Source organism: Monodon monoceros, unplaced genomic scaffold (genome assembly GCF_005190385.1).
Source record: "Monodon monoceros isolate NGI ecotype Baffin Bay Population unplaced genomic scaffold, NGI_Narwhal_1 Super_Scaffold_22, whole genome shotgun sequence".
NCBI classification, from domain to species: domain Eukaryota; kingdom Metazoa; phylum Chordata; class Mammalia; order Artiodactyla; family Monodontidae; genus Monodon; species Monodon monoceros.
In genome coordinates this window covers 91,500,707-91,525,429 of record NW_021703779.1, presented here as the reverse complement: position 1 = coordinate 91,525,429, position 24,723 = coordinate 91,500,707, and the positions used below count along the sequence as shown (strand labels likewise).

General features: G+C 35.1%; 1 protein-coding gene across 5 annotated transcripts in view; it reads right to left on the bottom strand.

Moving 5' to 3' along the window:
* The window catches only part of COL4A5 (collagen type IV alpha 5 chain), a 223,845-nt gene that overhangs the window by 88,809 nt on the left and 110,313 nt on the right, over positions 1 to 24,723 (bottom strand). For 4 of the 5 annotated variants that reach the window (XM_029241156.1, XM_029241158.1, XM_029241157.1 and 1 more), the window contains exons 4-19: positions 20,013 to 20,057; positions 17,438 to 17,482; positions 17,290 to 17,352; positions 14,908 to 14,961; positions 14,245 to 14,271; positions 11,407 to 11,487; positions 9,619 to 9,681; positions 7,954 to 7,989; positions 7,821 to 7,862; positions 7,569 to 7,661; positions 5,893 to 5,946; positions 5,740 to 5,796; positions 5,405 to 5,449; positions 3,794 to 3,847; positions 2,191 to 2,232; positions 48 to 180 (exon numbers count right to left, since the gene is read on the bottom strand). In XM_029241156.1, the coding sequence (XP_029096989.1) occupies positions 48 to 180; positions 2,191 to 2,232; positions 3,794 to 3,847; positions 5,405 to 5,449; positions 5,740 to 5,796; positions 5,893 to 5,946; positions 7,569 to 7,661; positions 7,821 to 7,862; positions 7,954 to 7,989; positions 9,619 to 9,681; positions 11,407 to 11,487; positions 14,245 to 14,271; positions 14,908 to 14,961; positions 17,290 to 17,352; positions 17,438 to 17,482; positions 20,013 to 20,057 (934 nt within the window). The remainder of the gene's footprint in view (positions 1 to 47; positions 181 to 2,190; positions 2,233 to 3,793; positions 3,848 to 5,404; positions 5,450 to 5,739; positions 5,797 to 5,892; positions 5,947 to 7,568; positions 7,662 to 7,820; positions 7,863 to 7,953; positions 7,990 to 9,618; positions 9,682 to 11,406; positions 11,488 to 14,244; positions 14,272 to 14,907; positions 14,962 to 17,289; positions 17,353 to 17,437; positions 17,483 to 20,012; positions 20,058 to 24,723) is intronic. The other variant, XM_029241160.1, reaches the window with a different exon arrangement.

The following is a 24,723-nucleotide window of genomic DNA, read 5'->3' as shown; positions in this document are numbered from 1 at the left end:
AGATACTATAAATTCAGGGCTATTAAGTACAGCACAGTCTCTTTTACCTGGAAGTCCAGGAAGGCCAGGTGGACCCTGTATTCCAGGAAATCCTCGCTCTCCTTTTTCTCCAGGCAAGCCAGGTAACCCAATGTTTCCTTTTTCTCCTACAGTTACACCAGTTCCAGGCCTAGGAATCACCTTTATTATGAAAGAAAAAAATAAAGGAATTCAAAGAGGAAGAGACTTGTTCTTCTGAAAATAACCTAGCAGCTATATATGATTACAGTGTATCATTGTCACAAAGTGTTCAGATGCAAAATCATCAAGACTACTTACGAAGACTGTGAGTCATATTCTATACTACTTCTATGCTTCAACAGATTAGAAAATGTTCAATGCCAGTACTAATATTACCACTCTCCTGAGCCCCAGACTTACAGAGCTAGAATTATGTTTGATGTCTCTTATCTTATAATTCACATTCGATTCATTCCAATCACCTAAGCCTGATAATTCTTTACTAAAAATGTCTCTCCAGCGTGTCCCCTTCTTTCTTGTTGCAACAGCTTCTATCCTTACCTTACACTTGGACTAACAGAAGCAACTCCGAGCTTGTCCCATTTAATCCAAATCTACTACTTGGACACACTTCCTCAAGAACCAATTTTTCTGTGTTACTTATCCTGTTAAAGGATTCAAAATTGTTCACTACTTCTTACTATATCTGATGTCACTTTTAACCCTGGACTCTGTCAAGTTACTTCTCACTCCCAATACCCCTCTCACCTGTTTCACGTCCTGAATGACCTTTTAGGAGAGTGAGATCTGATTATAACCACTTCATGCATCTTGCAGATTCCTGCTTTTGCCTTTGAATATGCCATTCTAAACATCTATAATGCCTTCCCCCAATCTTTCTCTTTGTCAACCCATATTTATTTCTTCTTCTTAAAAAAAAAAAGAAAACACATCTCTACCAGGAAGGCTTTATTAATTAAAATCAACTAGCTGATCATTCCCTTTCTATCTTCTTAGACCCTTATGCCTAAATAATTTTACATTAAATAATCTAAATATAAATAAATTAACTTCATAGAGCTATAAAGGTAAAGTAAGCTTTACATTTAAGAAACTATCAGTTTGAGACAGAAATCATCACCTACTGGCAAAGTGAGATATTTATCCTGGCTCTTTTAGATATAAGAAATATTCAGACAAATGGACACTGAAATTTGTGGGACCTAGAATTGGGATAGTAGTTCAAAAGGGGAAGTGAGCTGTTGGATTGGATTGCACTTTCAAAATTTCCATTTCTTCTGATGTTCATCAAAATTTTATTTCATTTTTCAGAGAAATTGCTTCTTAGAGAAGTAAAACTCTGATTTAAAAATGAAAGTGAATAAAAATTGTCTAAGATCTTCTTTAAGTACCTCCTCATTAGATTTGGTAAAGTACCAAGTATCAATATCTGATACTCACTATGGACAAAAATAATTAATGTTATTCAAATGTCTGAACATATAGGTTTTATGGCACTTGACCCTTTGCAGCTTCAGTGCAGCCTAAAGTCAAGTCTTAGCAAATTTCAATGATAGTAAAACCAATATGTCAACTGCAACAGTGACATTTTATTCTTAATAAGAATGAAAATATATTTGACTAGAATTTCAGGGTGAATGCAAACATGACAGAAGATTTGTAAACCCCTCAAGTATTCTTTTACAGAGCAGTTTCCTACATTTCTGATTAAGAGCTCCTAGAAAGCACACACTCAGGGAAGAAAGAGGTGTGAATCAGACAATTACAAATTGAGAAAACCTATTAAGACCAAATCCATCTTTCCCCTGAGCTCTGCAGGGGAAAGGACCAATCTCCTAGTTCCTCAACACTTTCTTTTTTTGAAACTTTGTAAGCAACACTTGCACCACCTGCTGGTTACTTGAGAAATGATTTGGCAATCAAGATGCAAAACAACCTAATGCCGTAATTTTGGACCTTTATTATGGAGAAGTAATATACAGGCAGAACAATACAAAGACTTTGAGGTCAGCATCACTGAAGTTTCGGATGTAAAGACTTTTAAGCCAGGAAAAGTTGATCTTGGAATTTTGTGTTCTATGAGGAAAAGTTACGGAGTATATAATTAAAACATGAAAATTAAAATGCACTAATAAATTTAATAAATAAAAACTGAAACAAAAAACTTACAAGTCCAGGAGGCCCAGTTGGGCCAATGTCACCTTTTTGGCCCTGTTCAATACAATTGTAAAACAGGTTAGTAAAAATCACATGAAAACATCAATTTTCTCAAAGATATAACAGATAACTATGTTTCATAAAGACCCAGAAATCCATAATAAAATATCTCAAAGAGAAATACAAAATGAGGTAATGAAACAGTACTTAGCTAAGCCTAGGAAGACCTGTGATGTTGTCTCAGATTTACAAGCTCTATGATGCTGACTAAATCAACTAACTTTTCTGCCTTATATATAGACCAGACTTCTAAGGTATGTCTAGCTGTAACATCCTTTGATTTTAAAATTCCTATTTTCCAGCAAACTATAAATACTCTATAAAGAAGATGCTGATTTACAAACTTGTAGCACTAGAATCAGCTATAATCATTACATTTTTGTTTTTTACATTTAGCCATGTTCCTTTTCAAAAAACTTGTCAACGGCATAAATTGAGTGTCATTTCCATCAGTGACAGATATTTTAGAGCTGATGGACTTAACTATCATCAGGAACAGTTAATAAATCATAATTACTTTTGTGACTTTGCTCTTAGAATCTAATGAAAGACAAATTCAGACAAAACTGTTTACCCTTAACCAGTAGCTACAACAGCTGAAGAACACAGTATTCAACTGTTACTCTACTGGCCAAGACCCAAGAATAGATATCTCTCTCACACCTCTGTTCTCATTCTAGACTTGCTCATAGGAACCTTTCATCTATCTATAAACGCCTTTTAGTTTAAGAAGATACTCTATCCTATAACTTTACTTACACTAGAAAAACAAAATTCTATTCTCTGAGTATTTATTGTCTTCCTTTATTCTAGCTGTGCCTCTAAAGCCAAGCTAGAACTTGGATCTAGTTTAGAGATAAACCACCATTAAAACGTGTGCCCTCTGGGTACATTCAAGTTTGTAACACCTTTCCCTCCTTGCCTGCAGAACAAAGCTTTTCAGTTTTGGTTTTCATAGAAAGCAATTAAAGATCAGAGAGATTGGAAAACTGGATATTTTGTGATTTGCTATAAATAGGAGAACTGTGTGCTTCATACATTCTTTCAAAGTCACTTTTAAAATAGGCTGCTAAATAAATGACTTCAGTCAGGCTGCATAGCCAAATGAAAAAAACAACAAAGAATTAGCCACAGACTTCCAGACAATAACTGCATAGAGAATGGAAATGTTTAGTGGCAACATTCTAAATTCACAACTATATAAGCCTTTTTAGTATGAGGACCTGACTAAAATAGTGCTGAATCCTCTTTCTGGAGAACAAAAGTTTTGCCGATACATGCTCAAAGCAAAGGCATCAACTTTTAACAATGGAAATGCTAAAGTTAAACATTATTCCATGTATTTCTATCACATGGACTGTGATTTAGGATAGTGAGTGAAAATTTAGAGGAACTGGTATAACAGAAAAGGGAGCAACACCAAAAGATGGATAAAGAAGGTATGTTTTGAATACAAAAGCTAGTTATTTAGAATTTTTTCATTTATAACTCGGGCAAGAAAAGGATTGTACTAACTGGAATAAAACCAGTCACTTCAAAGTGTTAAAATTCTTACCTTTTCTCCATCCCTTCCTGGTTCACCAGGGTAACCAGGATCACCAGGCAAACCCTTTAAAACATGGAAGACAGAGTGACATCAGCAAAAATGGTGGAGTAATTAGGACCTCCAAAAATCCTCTCCTCCATGAAAGCAACAAGGACACTTGCAAAAATGGTCAGAGTCAACCTTTTTAGAACTCTAGAAATTAACCAAAGGCTTGCAGCAATCCAGGAAGTGTTTCTTGAAAAAAAATAAAAGATTGAATCTTGGTGAGAACACAGAGGTTTGTGGCTCTATTCCCATCACACTTCCTCAGCTCCGCAGTAGCCTTGAAAACCAACAGCTCACAATCAAGGTAAAAACCAGCAGCACAGCAGCAACTGGAAGGGAAAGAACCAGGTTGAAGCTTCTTCAAAGCCCCATTCCCAGAGAATTGTCATTTTTGACCTGTCTGGTGGTTCCCAAAAAGATCCCACTTGCATGGCTATGTTTATTTGACCTAATTTTAGTTCTCCCAGTGCAAACAGACAAAAGCGTTTTCCCTGGGGATATCAGTCAAAAACAATCAGAGGGAATTGCTGAACATCATGGCTGCCTAAATCACTGTTCCAAAGGAAGCCAGTAACTGGGGCCCTGAATTTAACCCCACCTTATGCCATTTTATATGTTTAAGCCATTGGTGAATCTAGAGTTTATAAGCTGAGGACTGCCTGTTTAGGAAAATCATCTGGAAATCAATTTATCTGACTTTATAACTTCCAGTCTTGTTAAGAATGTTCCCTTTCCTTCAGAATAGTCTCCAAATTCCATCAAATTTTCTATCTGTCCTGGAAAACCTCTTTTAACATCTATGGTGGATACTCTTGAAACTGAGGCTGCCTGAAATAGTGTTCCTGGACTTGCATATTTTATTTTCCTCTTTTTTTGGTAGCAATTAGAATTATATGTCAAAACTTTTACTGAAAAAACTTGCATTCACACAAAAAATAGTATGGGAATGTTTTAGCAGTTTATTCCTGATGGCCCAAACCGGAAACAACCAAAATATCCTTCAATGGGTAAATGCATAAACAAACCTTGGTACATCCATATAACCACATAATGGTCAGCAATTAAAAGTTAATGAACTACTGATATACAGTACAGTGCGTTATGCTATATGAAAGAATTCTGATTCAAAAAGCTATACACAATATGACTCCATTTATATGCCACTCTGGAATAGGCAGCATTATAGGGATGGAGAACAGATCAGTTGTTTCCAGGGGCTTTGGGGAAGGGCAGGGAATAGCTACAAAGGATCGTGAGGGAACTTTTGAGGGGACGGAACTATTTTTTATTATGGAGATCATTACACAACTGTACGTGTTTAGCAAAATACACAGAACTGTACACTAAAAATGGTTCATTTTACTGTATACAAATTATATCTCAGTAAACCTGACAAAAATCTGTCTTGAAAAACAGAGAAATTTCAAATTCACATTCAGAAAAGAAAGAAAGCAAAATTTCCATTCATTTAAACTACTTCCAAAGCCAAGCTTCTTTGCTATCCTGCTTCTTTACCAACATGTACAAATGTTGCCATTTTTTTTTTGAGGGAAGGGATAGACTTTAAATACTCACTGGAATTCCTGGTTGGCCATTCTCTCCATCTTTGCCCGGTTTACCCTATAGGATTCAAGGAAATGTAAGAATATATATTTGTTATTTGGAAATATAAGGTTAAAGAATATAACAAGCTTTTTCCTGCCTGGGACTCTCTTAAGTAGACTTTTCGGACTTCAGTGTTATAATAAATAAATGAATATGTCAGTCATGACATTTTGAGGCAATGAAAGCAGGATTTAAGAGGAAAAAAAGAAAATGACATACATGTGCATGTGCACCGGCAGGCGCACACACATACATAGACACATTTAAAATTTTTTGCAAAGAGTATTAGTAGCCGTAACACTTACTCTTTTGCCAGGCTCTCCTTGCTCACCCTTCTCACCTTTCACACCACCTGGAGAACCCTGTACACACAAAAGTAATTTTACATTGGTTCATGGAGTACTATGTGTCAATATCAATTTACATTAAATGATGCTAAAGAATTTTAGGTTACTTACTGGAGGACCACGTATCCCTGGAGGTCCAGGAGGCCCTTGGTCACCAGGAAGTCCCTATGCAGTAGTAGGGAGAAGGAAAGCAATATAAATACAGTTAGTACTAGAGCTAGCTAGGAACACTTTTAACAAGCTGAACTATAAACTCACGTAATATAACCAAAGATAATAAGATGTTTCAAATTCAAAGTTGAAATCTACTAGGCAAAAAATCTAGAGCCATCTTTGCTCATTTCAGCTAATTTTTAGGACAAGCCAAGTTTTGAGGTAAATAGCAAGAAAACACTTCAAATTAAAGTATTAATGATTTTTTTTAGTTTATTTATTTTATTTTGGGTTGTGCTGGGTCTTTGTTGCTGCACGCAGGCTTTCTCCAGTTGCGGCAAGCAGGGGCTACTCTTCGTTGCGGTGCTAGGGCTTCTCATTGCGGTGGCTTCTCTTGTTGTGAAGCACAGGTTCTAGATGTGCGGGCTTCAGTAATTGTGGCACGCAGACTCAGTTGTGGCTTGCGGGCTCTAGAGCGCAGGCTCAGTAGTTGTGGCACCCGGGCTTAGTTGCTCCATGGCATGTGGGACCTTCCCGTACCAGGGCTCGAACCCCTGTCCCCTGCATTGGCAGGCGGATTCTTAACCACTGCGCCACCAGGGAAGTCCCAAAAGTATTAATGATTTTTTATTCTTATAAAATATTTTATAAAAAGCAAGGGTACCTAAAACTTGGAGATTTGGGAGCTATATAACACACATACATTTTGGCAGAGATTTAAATGGCCCAATATATATTGATGGTAGAGTTTCAGTATAATTTGTCCTTTATTCTTAACTTTCTTATTAGCATTTAAGTGAAACAACAATGCACACACTCTGTTGAAGGGTGAGCCACTATTCTATAAAAGATGTGTTTGATCCCCTCATCTACTCCAGTAGAAGCAATGTATCAGAAAATTATTTCTAAAAATGACAAGATTTTATAGAGTAATACCATCTTTCTCCCCGCATATCAGTGAAATGTAGAGTCATCTAAAACAATGACAATCTATCTTACCATGACTTGATTTTGTATATAAAGGTATTATTCATAATAGCCAAAAATGGAGAAAAATCCAAGTGCCCATCAACTGTTGAATTAAAAAATAAAATGTGGAATATACACACATAGGAATATTATTCAGCCATAGAAATGAACAAAGTACCAATACATGCTACAACATGGATGAACTTGAAAACATTATAATAAGTAAAAGAAACCAGACAGAGAAGACCGTATATTGTATGATTCCATTTATACAAAATGTCCAAAATAAGCAAATCTACAGAGCCAAAAATTAGATTGGTGGTTGCCCAGGGCTCGAGAGTTTGGGGAGAAATGGGGAGTCATAACTAACTGGTATGGGGTTTTGCTGGAGGGGGCTCATGAGAATGTTCTAAAATTAAATTGTAGTGGTGGTTTCACCACCCTGTGAATATACTAAAAAAATATGTAATTGTGCCCTTTAAATGGGTGAATTGTATGGTATATAAAGTATATCTCAATCAAGCTACTTTAAAATTTTAATTATCTCAAATACTTGTTATTTTAAAAGGACTTTCACATATAACCTTATTCCAGCTTGTAATGCATTTTAATGCAATGCTACTTTCATAGCAAGATATTCATTGATTTCCTCCCTACATACTCACCTGATCTCCTTTCTGAAACTCTACATCAATTGGTCTTTTCTGTTCACTGATCTGCCCAGGTGGCCCAGGGGGGCCCTGAAGACCTTGCTCACCCTGTTTTCAAGATAAAATAATAAAGTGATATTTCATAGTTTAAACAGACAATAATATAACATGTAAGCTAAGACAGTTGCAGGAAGCAAAACCACAAGTTCAAATGACTATGACAGGAAAAAAATGAGGGCTAAATAAGCAACTTTCTTCTTTACTCACCTTCTCACCCTTGGGTCCCTGGAAATTTAAGCCCATATTCCCCTGAAGAGAAAGATTTCAATTTAAAACCTCATTGACAATAACAAAAATAATCCACACCAAATAAAAGATGTAAAAAAAAAAAGAAAACTACCTTTGGTCCTGGAAGTCCTGGTGGGCCAGGAGGGCCCTAAGAATAAAAGACACAGAAAAGGGAAAAAAGTGTTATATTAATGAGTATATTAAAAAATTATTTGGTTTCATAAAAAGTGAGGACTGAAAAAGCCCTTCAAAGTAATATTTCCTGGGGGTTTTTCTCATTGCTTTCTAGTCAGAGACACACATTTAAATTGATCTAAAGAAACTAGATAATTGTGGAGACTTCTCATGACAGGCTACAAGTGGGTGGGGGAAGAAATGCAAGGATGGGTAGAGGCAGAGGAGTAACACTCGTGCCAAAAATCAATACAAAAATTAATCTCAACAAACATCAAATTTATCGTATCAGAATTATAGGTTAAATTTAGGTACCATAAGACAATTAACTGTCTAGTTCTAAAAAGCATGTGTTTACTTTTTTGGTCCAGTTTTATTTTATATAATCTTTGTATACTTGAGAATGTTTCAAGGTTTGAAAAGTTAAATTGGCATTTGTCTGCCCAAGTATATCACTTCTTGATGTCAGCTGACCTATTTATTTACATATTGTACCTTGGTGGCATTTCTAAGACTTTGCTTCATCTGTTGAATCAGGGTTAATTGCAGGGACATTAAGAAGCACAGAGTGAATCTGTTATGTGGTCACAAGAGTTAACGAAATTCAAGGTGTAACAATACACCTAGGGTAGGCCAAGGTTGTAAATAACAGAGTTAGGAAAAAGTGCCATGGTCCAGAATCTCATGTTTTGCAAGACACCTACAACTAAAACAAACTAAACTCAGAGGTTTTCTAATCCTCTCCTAAAGATTTATAAAAAAGACAAAATCACAATCTTTTTCTGATAGATCTTCTAGTATTTATCGAACGTTATTTCCTTCATTCATGAATAGAGGACCAATTGTCACAAGCAAAAATGTACACTCTATAAAGGTATAATGAAAACTGTCACTTAAATATATGGTAGATGAGCGATAGAGTGGCATATGAGAAATTACTTTGACTGAAGTACAATTTTCTTGCCCTTTTAAGAGGGCAACAGCAGAGCTCTAAGTCTAAAACATGACTTGAATGAAATCTAAGTATTTCAGGGGTAAAAGTACTTACAATTTATTAGAGTAGAAAATGTAAGTGACCATACAGGTAGTAAAGTAAGAGAACTGGTTGCACATTCAGGGTCTTTATAAGTTTTTGCTTCTTTCCTGGGGAATACCAATCCTTATCCCATTGCACAGTGATTCACTACCCTCACCAATCCTACTGTTTTGTTACAGGTCCTTAAGAAATGAGAGCCAATTTTTTTTGTGAATACCTGTTTTGTGAATACCTCTTTAACAGCAAACCACAGCTTGAAGAAACATATTTCATCAAGTGACTAAAGAACTGCCTTAGAAGACTTCATAAGATGGCCAGAACTGACAAAATATTTTAAATCTTTCCTTTTGTGTACTTCATTTTTTCCATCTATAAAATGGAGCTATTACTTAGCATATATATTGTTCACCGTAACACTGTAAAATCTCCCATAAATAAGAAAATTTAAGAAAACTATAGATCATGAACACTATAAATACATTATACTTTCAAGTAATACAAATAATATTAATATTTGTGAAAGAAATCAAAAGAAAAGGAGAAATGAAATTACAGAAGCAACCTTACCATCAAACCTGGTGGTCCTAGGGGACCAATTGGCCCTGGTATACCAGTGGGACCAGCTGGGCCCTGTTACAAAGGAAGTAAAGAAAAGGATGAGAAAAAAAAGTCTCACTGTATTGTATAAAGAACTAAATGGATGAAATTCTAACTTCAGTTGCCAGAATTCTGTTGTACATTTCTATAATTCTGAAGTGTTATAAGCAGAATTTTAAAATGTAGAAGAATAAAAGCATTAAATAACTATAAAGAAATTCAACTAAACAAAATGGGTGCATTAGAAAACTTATGTTTTACAGTGGTACGTAACAAATGTGGGACAAACACATAGTAAGGAAGTTTTAAAATATAAAGCAATAACGATGGGCATTTAGTGGGGCTTTTATGCTAGAAATGGGAAGGGAAAGGCTACTAGATTCAAGGTGGCTTCTCTAATTTTAAAATAAAAATAAATAAGATTAAAGACAAAGAAGGAAGTGAGAATAACTGGGACAAAAGGTAAGGGAATGATGTAACTGTTTTGGAACACAGTTTGGCATCTTAAGGAGTTGAAATTTTGACTGCCCTGAAATCTAGTAATTTTATATCTAGGTATAAATCCTGGATTATTCTGTAATTTAAAAAAATCTCAAAACAACCCAAATATCCAACAATAGGAGATCAGAGAAACAAATTCTAGTATATTCAAGCGAGGACTGTTATACGGAAGTGAAACTGAATGAACTACAGCCACATACAATAATATGGATGAATCTTAACATATCAAATAGAAAAAGTTGGAGAAAACTACACATAAATTTTGTATTATTTCAAAAGCTAAATACTCTTTTTAGTAAGTAAAACTATTGTTAAGAAGCAATGGAAAACCCAGAATGGTAGTCACATCTAGGGAGATTGCAGAAGGATGTGGCTGCCAAGGAAACCACAGGTTGATTCAAAATTATTTGTAATGTTCTAGTTCTTAAACACTGTGTTGGGTCCATAAGTGTTCATTTGGTTGTTATGCTTCATAACCTACATATATTTTGCATGTATTCTGATATTTTCAAATATAACAATAATACAAATTTATAAGAGATAAAAGATTGGGAGTACTTAAGAACATATGGATGGGTTATATCAAGTATGGAATGAGAAGGCGGCTAATGAAGAAAGTTCCTGAAATTGTATCTTAGTGATCAAATACTAGAAAGTACTGATTTTTATTTTTGGCAAAGGGATCAATCTTCATGAAAAATAAACCCCAAGAAATTAATTTCCTAATCTATAAATTCGCAAAAGTTATTGTTGCCTCCATGTATGTTATGTGTAGGCTGACATGACTATTTTTCTGAAGATTATACTTGATGTTCACTATGTATAAATTTTATTCTTTTAGCTTTCAAAATATGTTCATGTTATATATAACTGATAATGTTACAAATTATGTCTTCTAATATCTTAAATGGGAAACCCACAATTTTTATTTTTAATCAAACCATTTACTCCTACCACCCTACTGATCCCCACAGCATAGGAATAAGAATATAGAAGCCTATTTCTGCTGCAAAACCCCAAAACAAAAATTTCCATGGAAACTGGACTGAGAGTTAAAAGAACAAAGCAGCGCTTCTTAAAATTCTCCCTGGTCCAGAATACTTTTATTTTCACGTACAAGGTACCTGCAATATCTATCAAACCTCAAGTGATAATTTCTATAACTAAAATAGAGAGTATTAAAGGCTGGGGATAAAAAAGTGATGCTGTGGTCTGATTTAATCAGTACAGCAAAGAAGAAAATCACCAGATGCTTACTTGTATTCCAGGAGGACCGGGAAATCCTGGATTACCCTTTGGCCCTGGCAGTGATGACATAATTATACTTCCTGGTTCTCCCTGAAAGAAATCACCAATGGAAATTGTAAGTAATAGTTATGATACATGAAAACTGGCAAGAACACAAAAAAGTGATCTGAGAATTCAATCTGTTACAGAAGTGTCCCCAAAGATTAGGCAATCTCAGTAATTAACGTGAATAAATTTACCTTTTAAAGGAAAATGAGGAAGTGGCCAGAGTACACTGAAGTACAGTCGATTTATTAAGAACCTGTCATACCTTTAGTTACTCATTCATTAAAAACATTTATTAAATATAAATATTTGCCAAGAATTATGTTAGGCTTTGGATGCTTTGTAGTGAAGAAGATGTAAACAAGACTTCTGTTCTTATTGTACTAATAATATACTGGGGAAATTCAGACCATAATGCATAAACAAATAAGATGACAAAATTTTCTGTTTAGGGCTATAAAGGAAAACTACATGGTACATGATAAAGAAACAGTGGAGGGCTTCCCTGGTGATGCAGCAGTTAAGAATCTGCCTGCCAATGCAGGGGACACGGGTTCAAGCTCTGGTCCGGGAAGATCCTGCATGCCGCAGAGCAACTAAGCCCGTGCACCACAACTACTGAGCCTGCGCTCTAGAGCCCGTGAGCCACAACTACTGAAGCCTGTGTGCCTAGAGCCCGTGCTCTGCAACAAGAGAAGCCACTGCAATAAGAAGCCCATGCACCCCAATGAAGAGTAGCCCCCGCTCACCGCAACTAGAGAAAGCCCACGTGCAGCAACAAAGACCCAACACAGCCAAAAATAAATAAATTAAAAAAAAAAAGAAACAGTGGAGGACTAAAAAGAAATGATAATTATGTGACGTGATGGAGGGGCTAACTATCGTTACAATGGCAATCACATTACAAAATATAAATGTATCAAATTAACATGTTGTACACCTTAAATTTACACAATGTTATATATCAAATATATTTCAACTAAAAAAAAGAAATAGTGGAGGAAATTAGTTTGGGTAGTAAAGAAGGGCAATCTATGAAGTTAACATTCATGCTGAGATCTAAAGGATAATAAGGAGTCAGCCAGGTGAAGATGGGAGAAGAGCATTAGGCAGTGTAAGCAGCATGAACAAAGGACCCAGAAAGAGAAGAGCTTGGGCACATTCAAATAACTTAATGCAGACAGGTGTGATCAGTGAGCCAAAGGAAAAGTGGTTTAAGATACGGCTGGAATATGGGGCAAAGACAAGAACATGCAGGTCTTACAGGCAGTGGAAAAGAATGTGAACTGTATCCTAGATGCAGTGGAAAGCCCTTGAAGGTTTATAAGGAGGGAGATTAAATATTTTTCATTTTGTGAGAGTCCTTTATTATGCGGAAACTTCTTATATTCTTAGTATATCCTGACTGATACTGACTCAACATTATTTAGGATTATGGCTTTTGGACTGTTGTATCTTTTGGTATGAAATAACATTATGCAATAGAAAGGCAATCTATTTGCTGGCAAACACGTCATTCAAATCAAATATTCTGTCTTGCTGTCCCACACCAGAAACAGAGCCAGGTCTGGCATTAGGAGCCATGGAGGCAGCAAAAACCTCTCTTCTGGGATTCAAGGTTTCTCCAAAAGTTCTGTGCTTCATAACAAGGAGGGAGATTAAATTACTGATTGACATTTTTAAAAGATCATTCTTGGCTGCTCTGTACAGAATAAATCAGGCTGGGAGGTGAGGGTGTGTGAAAAAAGAAACTAGTTAAGAGGCTACTACCTAGTCCAGATGAGGCATTATGATTAGTGTGGTGGCAGTGGAAATGAAAAAAAGTGGATCAATCTATGATATATTTTACAAGCAAAATTAACAGTATTTAGAGATAGCATGGAATGAGGAGCTGTGTGAAGAAGTAGAAAATGCAAATACTAACTCTCAGGTTTTGATACATGCAAAAGTGTACATGATAGTGATACAAATTTTAGAGATAGGGAAAACAGGAGGAACAGGTTCATTTGGGGGTCTGGGTTAACTTTGAGCATGTTAATTTGAATGCCTGGGAGATATCTGAGTGGAGATGTCAGGGAGGCTGTTTAATACATGCATCTAACACAGAAGAAAATTCTGTTTTAGACAAAGAAATGTAGGTGTTCCATAACTAGACAGCAATCAATAACATGAGCATTAATAATATTGCTAGGCATAGAAGAGAAGAAGGGGTCAGGACTGTGTCCTGATACCTGCTGGATAGAATAACATGAGCTTGCACAGAAGACTGCAGAATGACCAGAGATGAATAAGAAAAATCAGGAAAAGGTAGCGTCTCAGAAGCCAGAGAGAAAGAATATTTCTAGAGGGAGCAGGTGGTCAACTGTGGTGGTCCAGTGGCTGAGACTCTGCGCTCCCAATGCAGGGGGCCTGGGTTCTATCCCTGGTCAGGGAACTTGATCCCACATGCCGCAATTAAGAGTCCGCATGCCACAACTAAAAATCAAAGATCCCGCGTGCCACAACTAAGATCCTGTGCAGCCAAATAAATAAATAAATAAATATTTTAAAAATGTAATGAGGAAGGTATCAAAAAAGAAATGTGAGTCTGATATACACATTTGCAAGTGTATCAGCCCATAAAAGGTACTTAAAGCCACGAGAACAAAGGAGACTACTTAAGGAGAGCTCATAAATGTGCACCTGCACAACTTCTAGAAGCATCCATTTTAAGACAGAAGTCAGAGACATTATCTGATTGAAGATGCAGGCTTTCTAAATATTTTATTCAAAATGTTTACCTTCCCAACATGAGATGCTTACCTTCATACCTGGGATCCCAGGAGGTCCCTATTATTAAAAAGAAAAGGGATTATTTTATATACATGAGAGGGGAGCAAGCAAAAGAACACAAATGAATAGACTACTGTAAGATCATTCTGAGTACAAGGTATCTTAAGATACTTAGAGATGACATTTATATTAAATACCACAGAATCTTTAGTTTTACAGAGCAGAGAGCTCTGTGTATTACTAACTTCTTTTATAAAAATTCCTCTTCTTGGGCTTCCCTGGTGGCACAGCGGTTAAGAATCCACCTGCCAATGCAGGGGACATGGGTTCGAGCCCTGGTCCAGAAAGATCCCACATGCCGCAGAGCAACTAAGCCCGTGCGCCACAACTACTGAGCCTGCGCTCTAGAGCCCGCGAGCCGCAACTACTGAGCCCGCGCCCCGCAACAAAGAGTAGCCCCCACTCGCCACAACTAGAGAAAGCCTGTGTGCAGCAACGAAGACCCAACACAGCCATAAATAAATAAACAAACAAATAAATAAATAAATAAATTTATATTAAAAAATCCTCTTCTAGTTTAGTATTTCAAAATGTACTACTTTGTTCCACATGAATGCACTGAGCTCACTTTCTACAATTCTGCTTCTTCTGTTAATTCCTGTGTTCATTATAATCCCAAATTTTATAACTTACTGGAGGACCCTGTAAACCAGGAAAACCGGGACTGCCTGGAAATCCACGTTCTCCCTAGAAGGAGTTAAAAATAAACAGCGTGAGGAACAAAAAACAAAGCGTAGCTATACCAACAAACAATGACTTATTGAAAAGATTTCTGTAAAAGCCATTTTGAAACATACCAGATTGCCAAAAATTCATTAGCCTTCACTTTCCAATTACTTCAGTATCTACTATCCATATCAATTCAGCCTTCTAAGATACTTTTATCTCTACTCATCAATCCCAATCAGAAATAAAGAAAAAAATCTTCTACCTTAGTCATTTTCTTCTGACAAATCCATTTTGAGACAATCATACCACAGATTCCTGGCCATCATCACATTTAATAGTTAATGATCTGCCCCAATTTCCTGCCCATGTATTATATAGATTTTTATTTTAACTGCCCTATTGCATTTTTCTTTCATCATAAACTATTTCAAATTATTTTTGTAAAGAGGAAAAGATGATAAGAAAGAACACCATTAATATCACCAAAAGGACAATAATAGCAATAGTTCTAGCAATTGCAGGTCATTATGTTCTCTAGGCACCCAATTTTTCTCACTCCCTTTTGTAAAGTACTAATATGGACATTTGGTTTAGAAAACAAAAGCTAAAATTGCTGTAGAAGAACCCCAATGCAACCTCCTTTCAAATACCTATATGCCATAGTAATCTTAGAAACATCCTCGTCAGAGGCTTAAAAGAGTAAAATGATTACAGCTATGTGCCTTTGAGTTACTGTCCAATATCCCTCTCTCCACCACTTTTTACACATGGACAAAGTAGGCCCAGAGAGAAAGGGAGTGGCCTGTACACTGAGTTTAGAAGACAGAAAACAAAACAACCCATGTATTCTGGCTCCATCTCTAGGGTTCGTTCTATTAGTTGCGTAGTTAGAAATATAAGAAACCATTTAATCTGAAAGTATACATAATAAATCCGTTTTCAAAAACTTTGTTGCTCACATAATCGGGGGCCTCAAACACAAGCTAATCATGAGATCTGCTAAGGTGCTGCTTTAACAAAAAGAAAGAAAAAGATCCCTTTAATCACATTGCATGCTATACTCATTGTAGATACATCTGGTCTTCAAAATTAAAACTGGCTAGTGGTCTGTTGCTCAAGGCGTGCTGGCAAAAACCAAACAAATTACCAGAATAGGCATACAAATGTAGCCTACTTTAACATGCAATGTGCCATGCAAACTAATTCCACATTGGTTCTATCACTGTAAGGTCACCCCAAGCAGAAATGAAGAACTAAGCCTCAGAAAACAAACCCACAATCAAAATCAAAATGATAATAATAATAATAAATAATGGCATTATTATTATTATTATTGGCAAGGGTCACAACGACTTGGAGAAATACTGGAGGTAAAAATATTTTATTGCCTTCAAGTATATACTACAACGATTATCACAAAACGTGGCCTCCCATAATGCAAAATAGTTTTTTCAAGTTATTTTAAATATATGCCCTAATATAAAATATGACACATGTCATTAGTTAGAAAAATCTAGGGTATTTCATAAATAGTTTCACTGAATATTATGTGCAAAATGGAAATGCCAAAAGGATATACAGAAAATAATAATAAATTTCATTAACCTATAGGAAAATGAGAAAAGTGAGGGAAGAAGAAGCAGAAACAATAATATGTAAGCATTCAAAAAGAGCAGATTTTCCTCTTTTTTTTTCTTTCTCTCATTTTATATTAAATCCAAATAGTTGGAATTAGGATTGACTAAAGATAAGAAAAGTGGGTCAGGAAATGATGTTTGCCGTATGTGAAGTTTTATTTTTTCACTTGTTAAATTCATTATTTTCACTGATGGAGAAGTTTCAGGTTTCATACTAATAGTTTATGGTAAAAACTGATGTGATATATTACATATAGATTTTTAAGATTTTTCTTAAGGAAGTTATTAGGCAAGGTAAAGAAGTTTTAAGAATATGAAAGATTTGAAAACTTAAACTGTACCTAGTTTTTTAAAAAAGACAAAGCTAATGAATGACATTCACAAGTATTACTCTTAACAACCGATACAATATTTGAAACATATATATCCTAATTCCTTTTTAACTCTCATCTTACTTTACACTAAAGTCAAAAAAAAGGACTTGGTAAGTAATCTTCAACCCAATGCAATATCCCAGCTAATTACACAAGCTTCAAGAATTACTGATGTTTCAATATATTGAAAATGTTAACTGAGAACATATCCTATGTCTGTCCTAGACATGAAGCTACTATAGCTCTTCTTTGACATTCTTCGTATTGATTCCTTGAAATTTTTAAGTCTATTATTATCAAGCATATTGCTTAAGATTAAGTCAAAGAAATCTCACCTTGGTTCCATTGCATCCAGGGATACCTTGAGGTCCTGGGGCCCCATCATGGCCTGGCATTCCCTTTGAAAGGGGATATAACACATGTATAATATTTCTTAGATTACTTTTTAAGGGATTTTAAAATAAGAAGCCAAATCCTACTTACAGGAAGACCTGGTGTCCCTGGAAATCCAGGAAGTCCAGGAGGACCCTATAAAAGAAATAAATTCCTTGAATCAAATAATAATCAGTAACAATAAAATAATATCCTACCTAAGGGAATTATGAGAATTACATTTAGAATAGCAATGGACAAAATGTGTTTCATTGATTATTACCACTTGTTCTTTTAAACACTATAGAAAAAACTCCTATATGTGTTTAAAAATCTCTTTTATAGAAAACTATAGAAAAAAACTCCTATTTGAGGGAGCATTGCCTTTATTGCACTTAGTAGGAGCAGGCAAATTAGTGGATGAAAGGTCTTTTCTAAAAGACAAAGGGATTCTCCCAGGTTTGTGATGAATATTGAATTCAGCAGGGTATGGGTATGTGGCAAATATATCTGCCCCTGAGAACATCAATGTGATCACCCCCAAAATTCTTTAATCAAATTCCCCTGTCAGGACTGGCAAAAATACAAGTTTGACAAAACTCTCTGTAGGTGAGGCTATGGGGAAAAGGTACTCCCATACAACTGCTAATGGGATTTAAACACCATGGAGAGAAATTTGGAAATACCTAACAAAATTACACATGTATTTATTTACTCTTCGAAGAAATTCATTTCTAAGAATCTATCCCAAAGGCACACAAGAAATTATGAAACAAAATATGAAATTCAAGGTTACTGACTGAAGCATTATTATAGCTAAAGTCTAGAAATGGCCGTATAACCATATTTATAGCTAAAGGTTAGAAACCTTTAGGTTTCTAACCTAAATAGGGACATGACTAAATAAATAGGGATATGACTAAATAAATTACGGTACATCCGCATAATATAAAACTATGCAGCTGTTAAAAAGAATGAGCAAAATCTCTGTACATTGAAATACGTAGTGATCTCCAGGACATAATGGTAAGCAAAATAAACAAAGTGTAAGGAGTGTATATAATACACTAACTTTTTATAGCAAGGGTAGCGATACTAAACAATGAAAAGATAAACAGAAAATAATAAAAATGATTACCTCTGGGGGAAGGAGGAAAGAGAATAGGGTGATGGAAGGAAGGATAGGTAGCATCTCTGACTATACCTTGTCTTATAGAACAATGTAAATGTTTTAAATAATGAAAAATTAGAAAGCGGTAAAAAGGAAATCGTTAAAACTTGAAAGCAAACTGGGACCAATGAACCTAATGTACAGCAAGTTGTGGACAGTAACCATACAGAGAAGAGAATTACTTCAAGTGTCTTTAAAACATGATATTTTGACTGAAATTAGTCAATTCAAAGGGGAAAAGAAGAACAGCAAAGAAATAATTAGTGGCATTTAAGAATTCTATTATTAGTATTAAAATTGAAATGGTTGTTTTATTTGCATATTGTTATTTTGAAGCTATTTAGTTTCAACAGTGCTTAGAACATAGTTAATGGTAGCTATAGCTATTAAGAGATATGATTATTATGAAGAGCTTTAATAGTATACTGATATTCAGTTACTACACAAAAACATAGATACATGTCTGCTAAAATAAACTAAGAGTTTTGAGTTTCCTCCTTGCTTTTCCAGTGCCCTACCCACACCAGTCATAAGCAGCACGTAAGGCAAGCTACATGTTGTTAAGACGTAGATAGCAAACAGACTGTTTTAAATATTTATATAAAATGTGTACATCTACTAAATTTCTGGAGATCCAGAAGATCAGAATGTTTGTCTTTGTAACACATAGCCACCACCCATATATTTTATATTCAAATTCAGGGACCTTGTCAATCCATGACAACAGAATTTCAGAGCTAAAAGGGACCCTGGAGATTGTGTTCTTTGACTCTCTTCAATTTAACAAATGAAGAAACTGAGGCTCAAAAAGTTAAATATGATTTTCCAAAAGCCAGTACTATTTTTAAACGTCACAGTTTCCTCCCAAATCTGAAACACACTGAAAAGTATGTATCAACCTAAAAGCTTTTCAGAAAAATTACACTAAATGTGCACTTCAATTTTGAGACACATCCTGATTTCCAGAACATTAAAACTTGAAAAATCATACATCTTAGAACTGAGGAAATATTGTATTCTTCCAAAAATAGTTATTCTTTAACCTAACGGTTTAAACTAGTGCTTCACAAACTTGTTCTCTTCAAGATATACAAATAAAATTATAATATTTGTATGTAGTACCCGGGGAGGGTACACAGCCTGATGTGATTGATCAGCCCTCTGAACCCAGAGGACTGAGATGATCGCACTGGTTGGGAAGTTCTGCTTTAAATCACCTGTATGATATATATTTTTAATAAATTGAAAAATTGTTGTAATTCAATACTTTCTATTTCTTAACCAAAAGTCTTCTTTCATTAGTTTAAACAGACATCTGGATATATAAAGGTAACTATCAAAATACTAGAGAAAGGCTAATTGTAGACATATACAAACTCTTAAATTTAACTTTTTAAAGACTTCAGTTTTCTTTCTGCATTTCAATATGAGTCTTTTCTAGTTGCCTCATAACACCTCATTTGCTTCTTCTCTATTTTGACCAACAAAGCATTTGATACAGCAAATATCACTTACTCTGATCCCTTTTGGTCCTGGTGGCCCTGGAATTCCATCACTACCCTGAAAAATACAACATATTTAGTTATTTTTCCTTCAAAAATAGCCCTCAAATAACTAATTTTAGACTGTAAACTGAGACAAATTTTTGTGAACCTTTGTGAAAGTTAGTGAGACACTTACATGCCCAAGAAAGAAGCATGTATTATTGAGACTGAAAGCACTGAGGTAAGTCAGATGCTAAAAGAAACGCCTTTATTTACTGAGAAGAAAACTGTTAACATGTAGAAGAAACTTTATACCTGTAAAGTTAATTATGAAGCATGCAAGAAAAGAAAGATGAAATAGTAGTATAGATATTCCCCAAATCATTTATGCATAAACAAAATAAGAGCTGAAAATCTGGGCAGTTTCTATATTGTGTCAATCTGCTTGCATCATCTCTGGGCCTAAATATGAGCTGTTCTTGAGTTTGCTGTTTTAAACCTTTGCTATGTTTTATAAGACACTTTCTACTGGCAGAGCTAAGAAAGAAAAAGAAAACCACAGACTTTCCTTTCAAGCTTCTGCTATAGACTCCATGCAAAAGAGGCTGCCCACATGTTTGTTAATCTATTTACCCATTTCTAGTTACAACCGCATTGCTGAGAATTTAGTCTTGCCTCACTAAGTTTTACTATGTAGTTTCTTTTAAAAATGGAATAAAGAAAACCTAATTCTGCTCCAATAGGCAGGAATTTCAGTGGAACATACAGCTAGTAGGCCACCATCTGAGCCTTTAGATAGTTTTTATTAAACTGGGACATCTTGCTTTATACAAGTGGCTTTCAAACTACTCTACTTACAACCCTAGAATTTCCCCTGGAGGTTCCTTTATGCCTATGCCACCCTCCTTCAATCACTGAAGCTCTGTTTTTATCTGTTTTATTTGGGGTTTCCATGAAAAGTTTTATTTGGAGAAAAGGTTACCTGATGTATTAGTTCCTTATGCTCCTCTTACAAATTACCACAAACTTAGTGGCCTAAAATAATACAATCTTACAGTTCTGGAAGTCAGAGGTATGAAGGGTCTCAGTGGCAGAGCTATGTACTTTCTGGAGATTCTATAGAGAGAATTCATTTACTTTCTTTTTCCAGCTTCCAGAGCTTCCAGCATCCCTCTGCTCATGGCCCTCTTCTATGTTCAAAGTCAGTGACGGCTGAATGAATCTTTCTAACATTGCACCACTCTGACACTGACTCTTCTGCCTCCCTCTTCAACATTGAAAGGACCCTTATGATTATACTGGGCCCACCCAGATCATCCAGAATAATTACCCTAGTTTAAAACCAGCTGACTAGCTAGCAGCTTTAATTCCACCTGCAATCTTAATTTTGCTTACCTATGTAACCTAACATATTCACAGGTTCTGGGGATTAGGTTAGGGACATCTTTAGGGGGTGGGCATTATTCTGCCTACCACACCTTGCTTTAAAACAAGGTTAATAATCTACTCTTTTCACAAAAGATGCATCTCTAAGGAAATTAAAGTAAATCTAATTCTATTTTAAAACTAGAAAATTGTTTGTTCAATGAATCTTTTTGTGTCTTCCCACTAAAGGTGAAAATAAGACAAGGATGCCTTAAAACTACACTGGTCATACTAACCAACGTGGCTAAATAAGAGAGAGAAATTAGACGTATAAAAATTGGAAAGAATGAGGTAAAACATATTATTTGCAAATAATACGATTGTATGCATGGAAAACCCAAGATAGTTAAATGAAAAACTATAATCAATAAGATAATTCAGTAAGGTAACTGTGTATAAAATTAATATGAAGAATTAATAGCTTTCTTATATACCAACAACTACCAGTTAGAAAACATAATGGAAGAAAATGTGCAATTTACAATAGCAGAAAAAGATAAAATATTTAGCAATGAACTGAGCAAGAAATGTATAAGATTCATAAGAAGAAAATTTTAAAACACTTCTGAAGTTCAAAAAGGAAGACTGGAACAAATGGAAAGGCATTCCATGTTCCTGGATAATAGGATTCAACATTAAAAAAGTCAATTCTCAACAATTTAGTTACATTGAGAAAAATTCTGAAGAAAAAAAAAAGACCAATGAGGGGACACTAGTACTGGCAGATATAAAAATATAGCACAAGATGTCAATAATTAAAATAGTTTGGTTCTGATATTTGAATAACCAGACCATTGGAAGAGTATGAAAAGTTGAGAAACAGGTCCATATATTCATGTGAATTTGGTATATAATGAAAGTGGCATTGCAAATCAGTGGGGAAAATTATATTGGGACACATTTGTGAGGACATCTGGGAAAAAAAGTGGAACTTACATCACAAACCATACCAGGATGAATTGAAATCAATAAAACATTCACATGAAAAAAATGAAACTATTAATATACTGGAAGAAAACATGGGAGAATTATTTTATACTCTTACAGTGGGGAAGGCATTTAATATTCAAAACCCAAATGCCACAAAAGACCTCTGATAAACAAAACACAGACACACATACACACACACACACAAAAAAAAACCACAGACACATAAATATACACATACACATGCACACACCCATCGAAGACAAATGACAAACTGGTGGGATATAATTGTAACTCACAACACAGATAAAGGGCAATCTCCCTAAAATATAAATAGCTCAGTGAAATATGAAAACACCAACAATCCAGTAGAAAAATGGGCAAATGGTATAAACAGACAGTTCACAGAAATGAAAAGATGCTCAATCTTATTTTTAATAAGAGAAATGCAAACTAAAAGTACATTGAGAGGCCATTTTTCATCTAACAGATTGGCAAGAATCCAAGTTTCATAATAGGATTGGGTGAAGCTATAGGGAAATTGATCTTCTTGTACATTGCTGAACCAAGGATAAATCATACAACTTCTTGGGTGGCAATTTGGCGATATCCACAAAAATATATAAATACATGTATGCTCTGATCCAGCAAAATCACTTCTAGTAATCTTAGAGATAATCCCTTATTGGGGAAAGAAAATCTATTTAAATTGTACATCATAGCAGCACTGTTTGTGGTAGCAAAAAATTGAAAACCACCTAAATGATCATCAATAGGGAACTGGCTTAATGAGTTATGGTTTATACCCACAATATAATACAATGCAGTTATAAAAAACGAGGAGGTTCCGTGTATACTGATATGGGATATCTACAATGTATATCAAGTGAAAAACAAAGGTCAAACAATGTGTTGGATACCATTTTATAAACAAAGGGAGGTAAAAGTGTGTATGTGCGTATATGCATGTATGTGCATGTATATATTTGTATCTGCACACATATTCATAAAAAATTCTTGGGCATATTCACAAGAAAATAACATAAGTGGATGCCCATTAGGAATATGTAGAACTCAGTGGCTAATGGACACAGTGGAAAGGAGATTTTTTTCATTGTATACCCTTTTTATGTTAATTTATTTTGAACAAAATGAATATATTATCTATTGAAAATCAATTAAATTTTATTTTTAAGAATAAAGAAATCCTTTGGCAATCTTTATATATACACTCCTATATATATTTGTTTTATATATATTTACTTTCATATATGAGTATACAGATTAAAGAATAATCCTACAAAATTTTTGACTTGGTATGTATGTTAACACATACACATGTGCCCGAATACCCAATCACATAAAAAGTATAAATTCAGCGATGTTGGGGAGCATGAAGTCATACTGAAGATAGAAGCAGAAAGTGCTTCTAATTCAAAATCCCCGAAGTTTAGAAAGCAGTCAAACCTCCTCCTTTTATGGATATAGAAATGGAATCACAGCAAAAGACTGGATTGCTTTCTAAATTTAAACTGCATACAACCACACCTTTAAAAATTATCATACTATTGTACAATAGTCCCAGTTAATGCTAAACTATTTCAAAAAATCTGATGTAGTTAGCTCTTTTTAATCTTACCTAAATCTTTATTAGACTTGCCACCTCTCACTGAGCATAGTGTGCAAGAAACTCAGATACAAGAAATGTAACTTTATTTTTCTGTGGTTCAACTTAATTTCTATTTCAAAGCATCCATTTCACTAAGATGGCTAAAACTTAACCTCAGTTAATTGGATTTCCCACCTCATTTTCACAAGCCTGTACCTAAGCTATGGAGGGCTTAAGTAGTTCTAAGATGCTGAGGGGTGGGACAGTCTAGTCCAAGCTGGAATCCATTGAGATGTCCCATGCCAGCAGTCTACATGGACTGCTGCTGAGTTAGTGCTCAATTCTACCCACTTGACTCTTTCAGATCCTTCTGCTATTTCTGGGTGCACAAGAAACATTCTGCTGTTTTGCACCTCATTGGACATAGGAAATTCTGTTGTATGGCCCATCTACTTAAATTTTATGCAGTCATTTAGAGGCTTGCCTTTTCCTCAGTGCAAAGTTCTACTCAGGAAATTTAGCACACGTCCCTTCTGCTCTTGAATCTAATAAAACTTCCTTGGTGTACTGCCACCTCCTCAGAGATCATGCTCAAGCCTATTCCCACAATCTATGCTATGGTATAGTTAAGTGTTAAAAAGTATTTGTGCATTTAAATTAATTTTCCCCCTTTACTCAGAGGACTACTTGATGAGTATCCATTTGATTTCCTTAATGCTCTAATGACACGATGTACCACTATTCCATGAAATAAAATTAGGAAAAAAGGGTTTCTAAACCA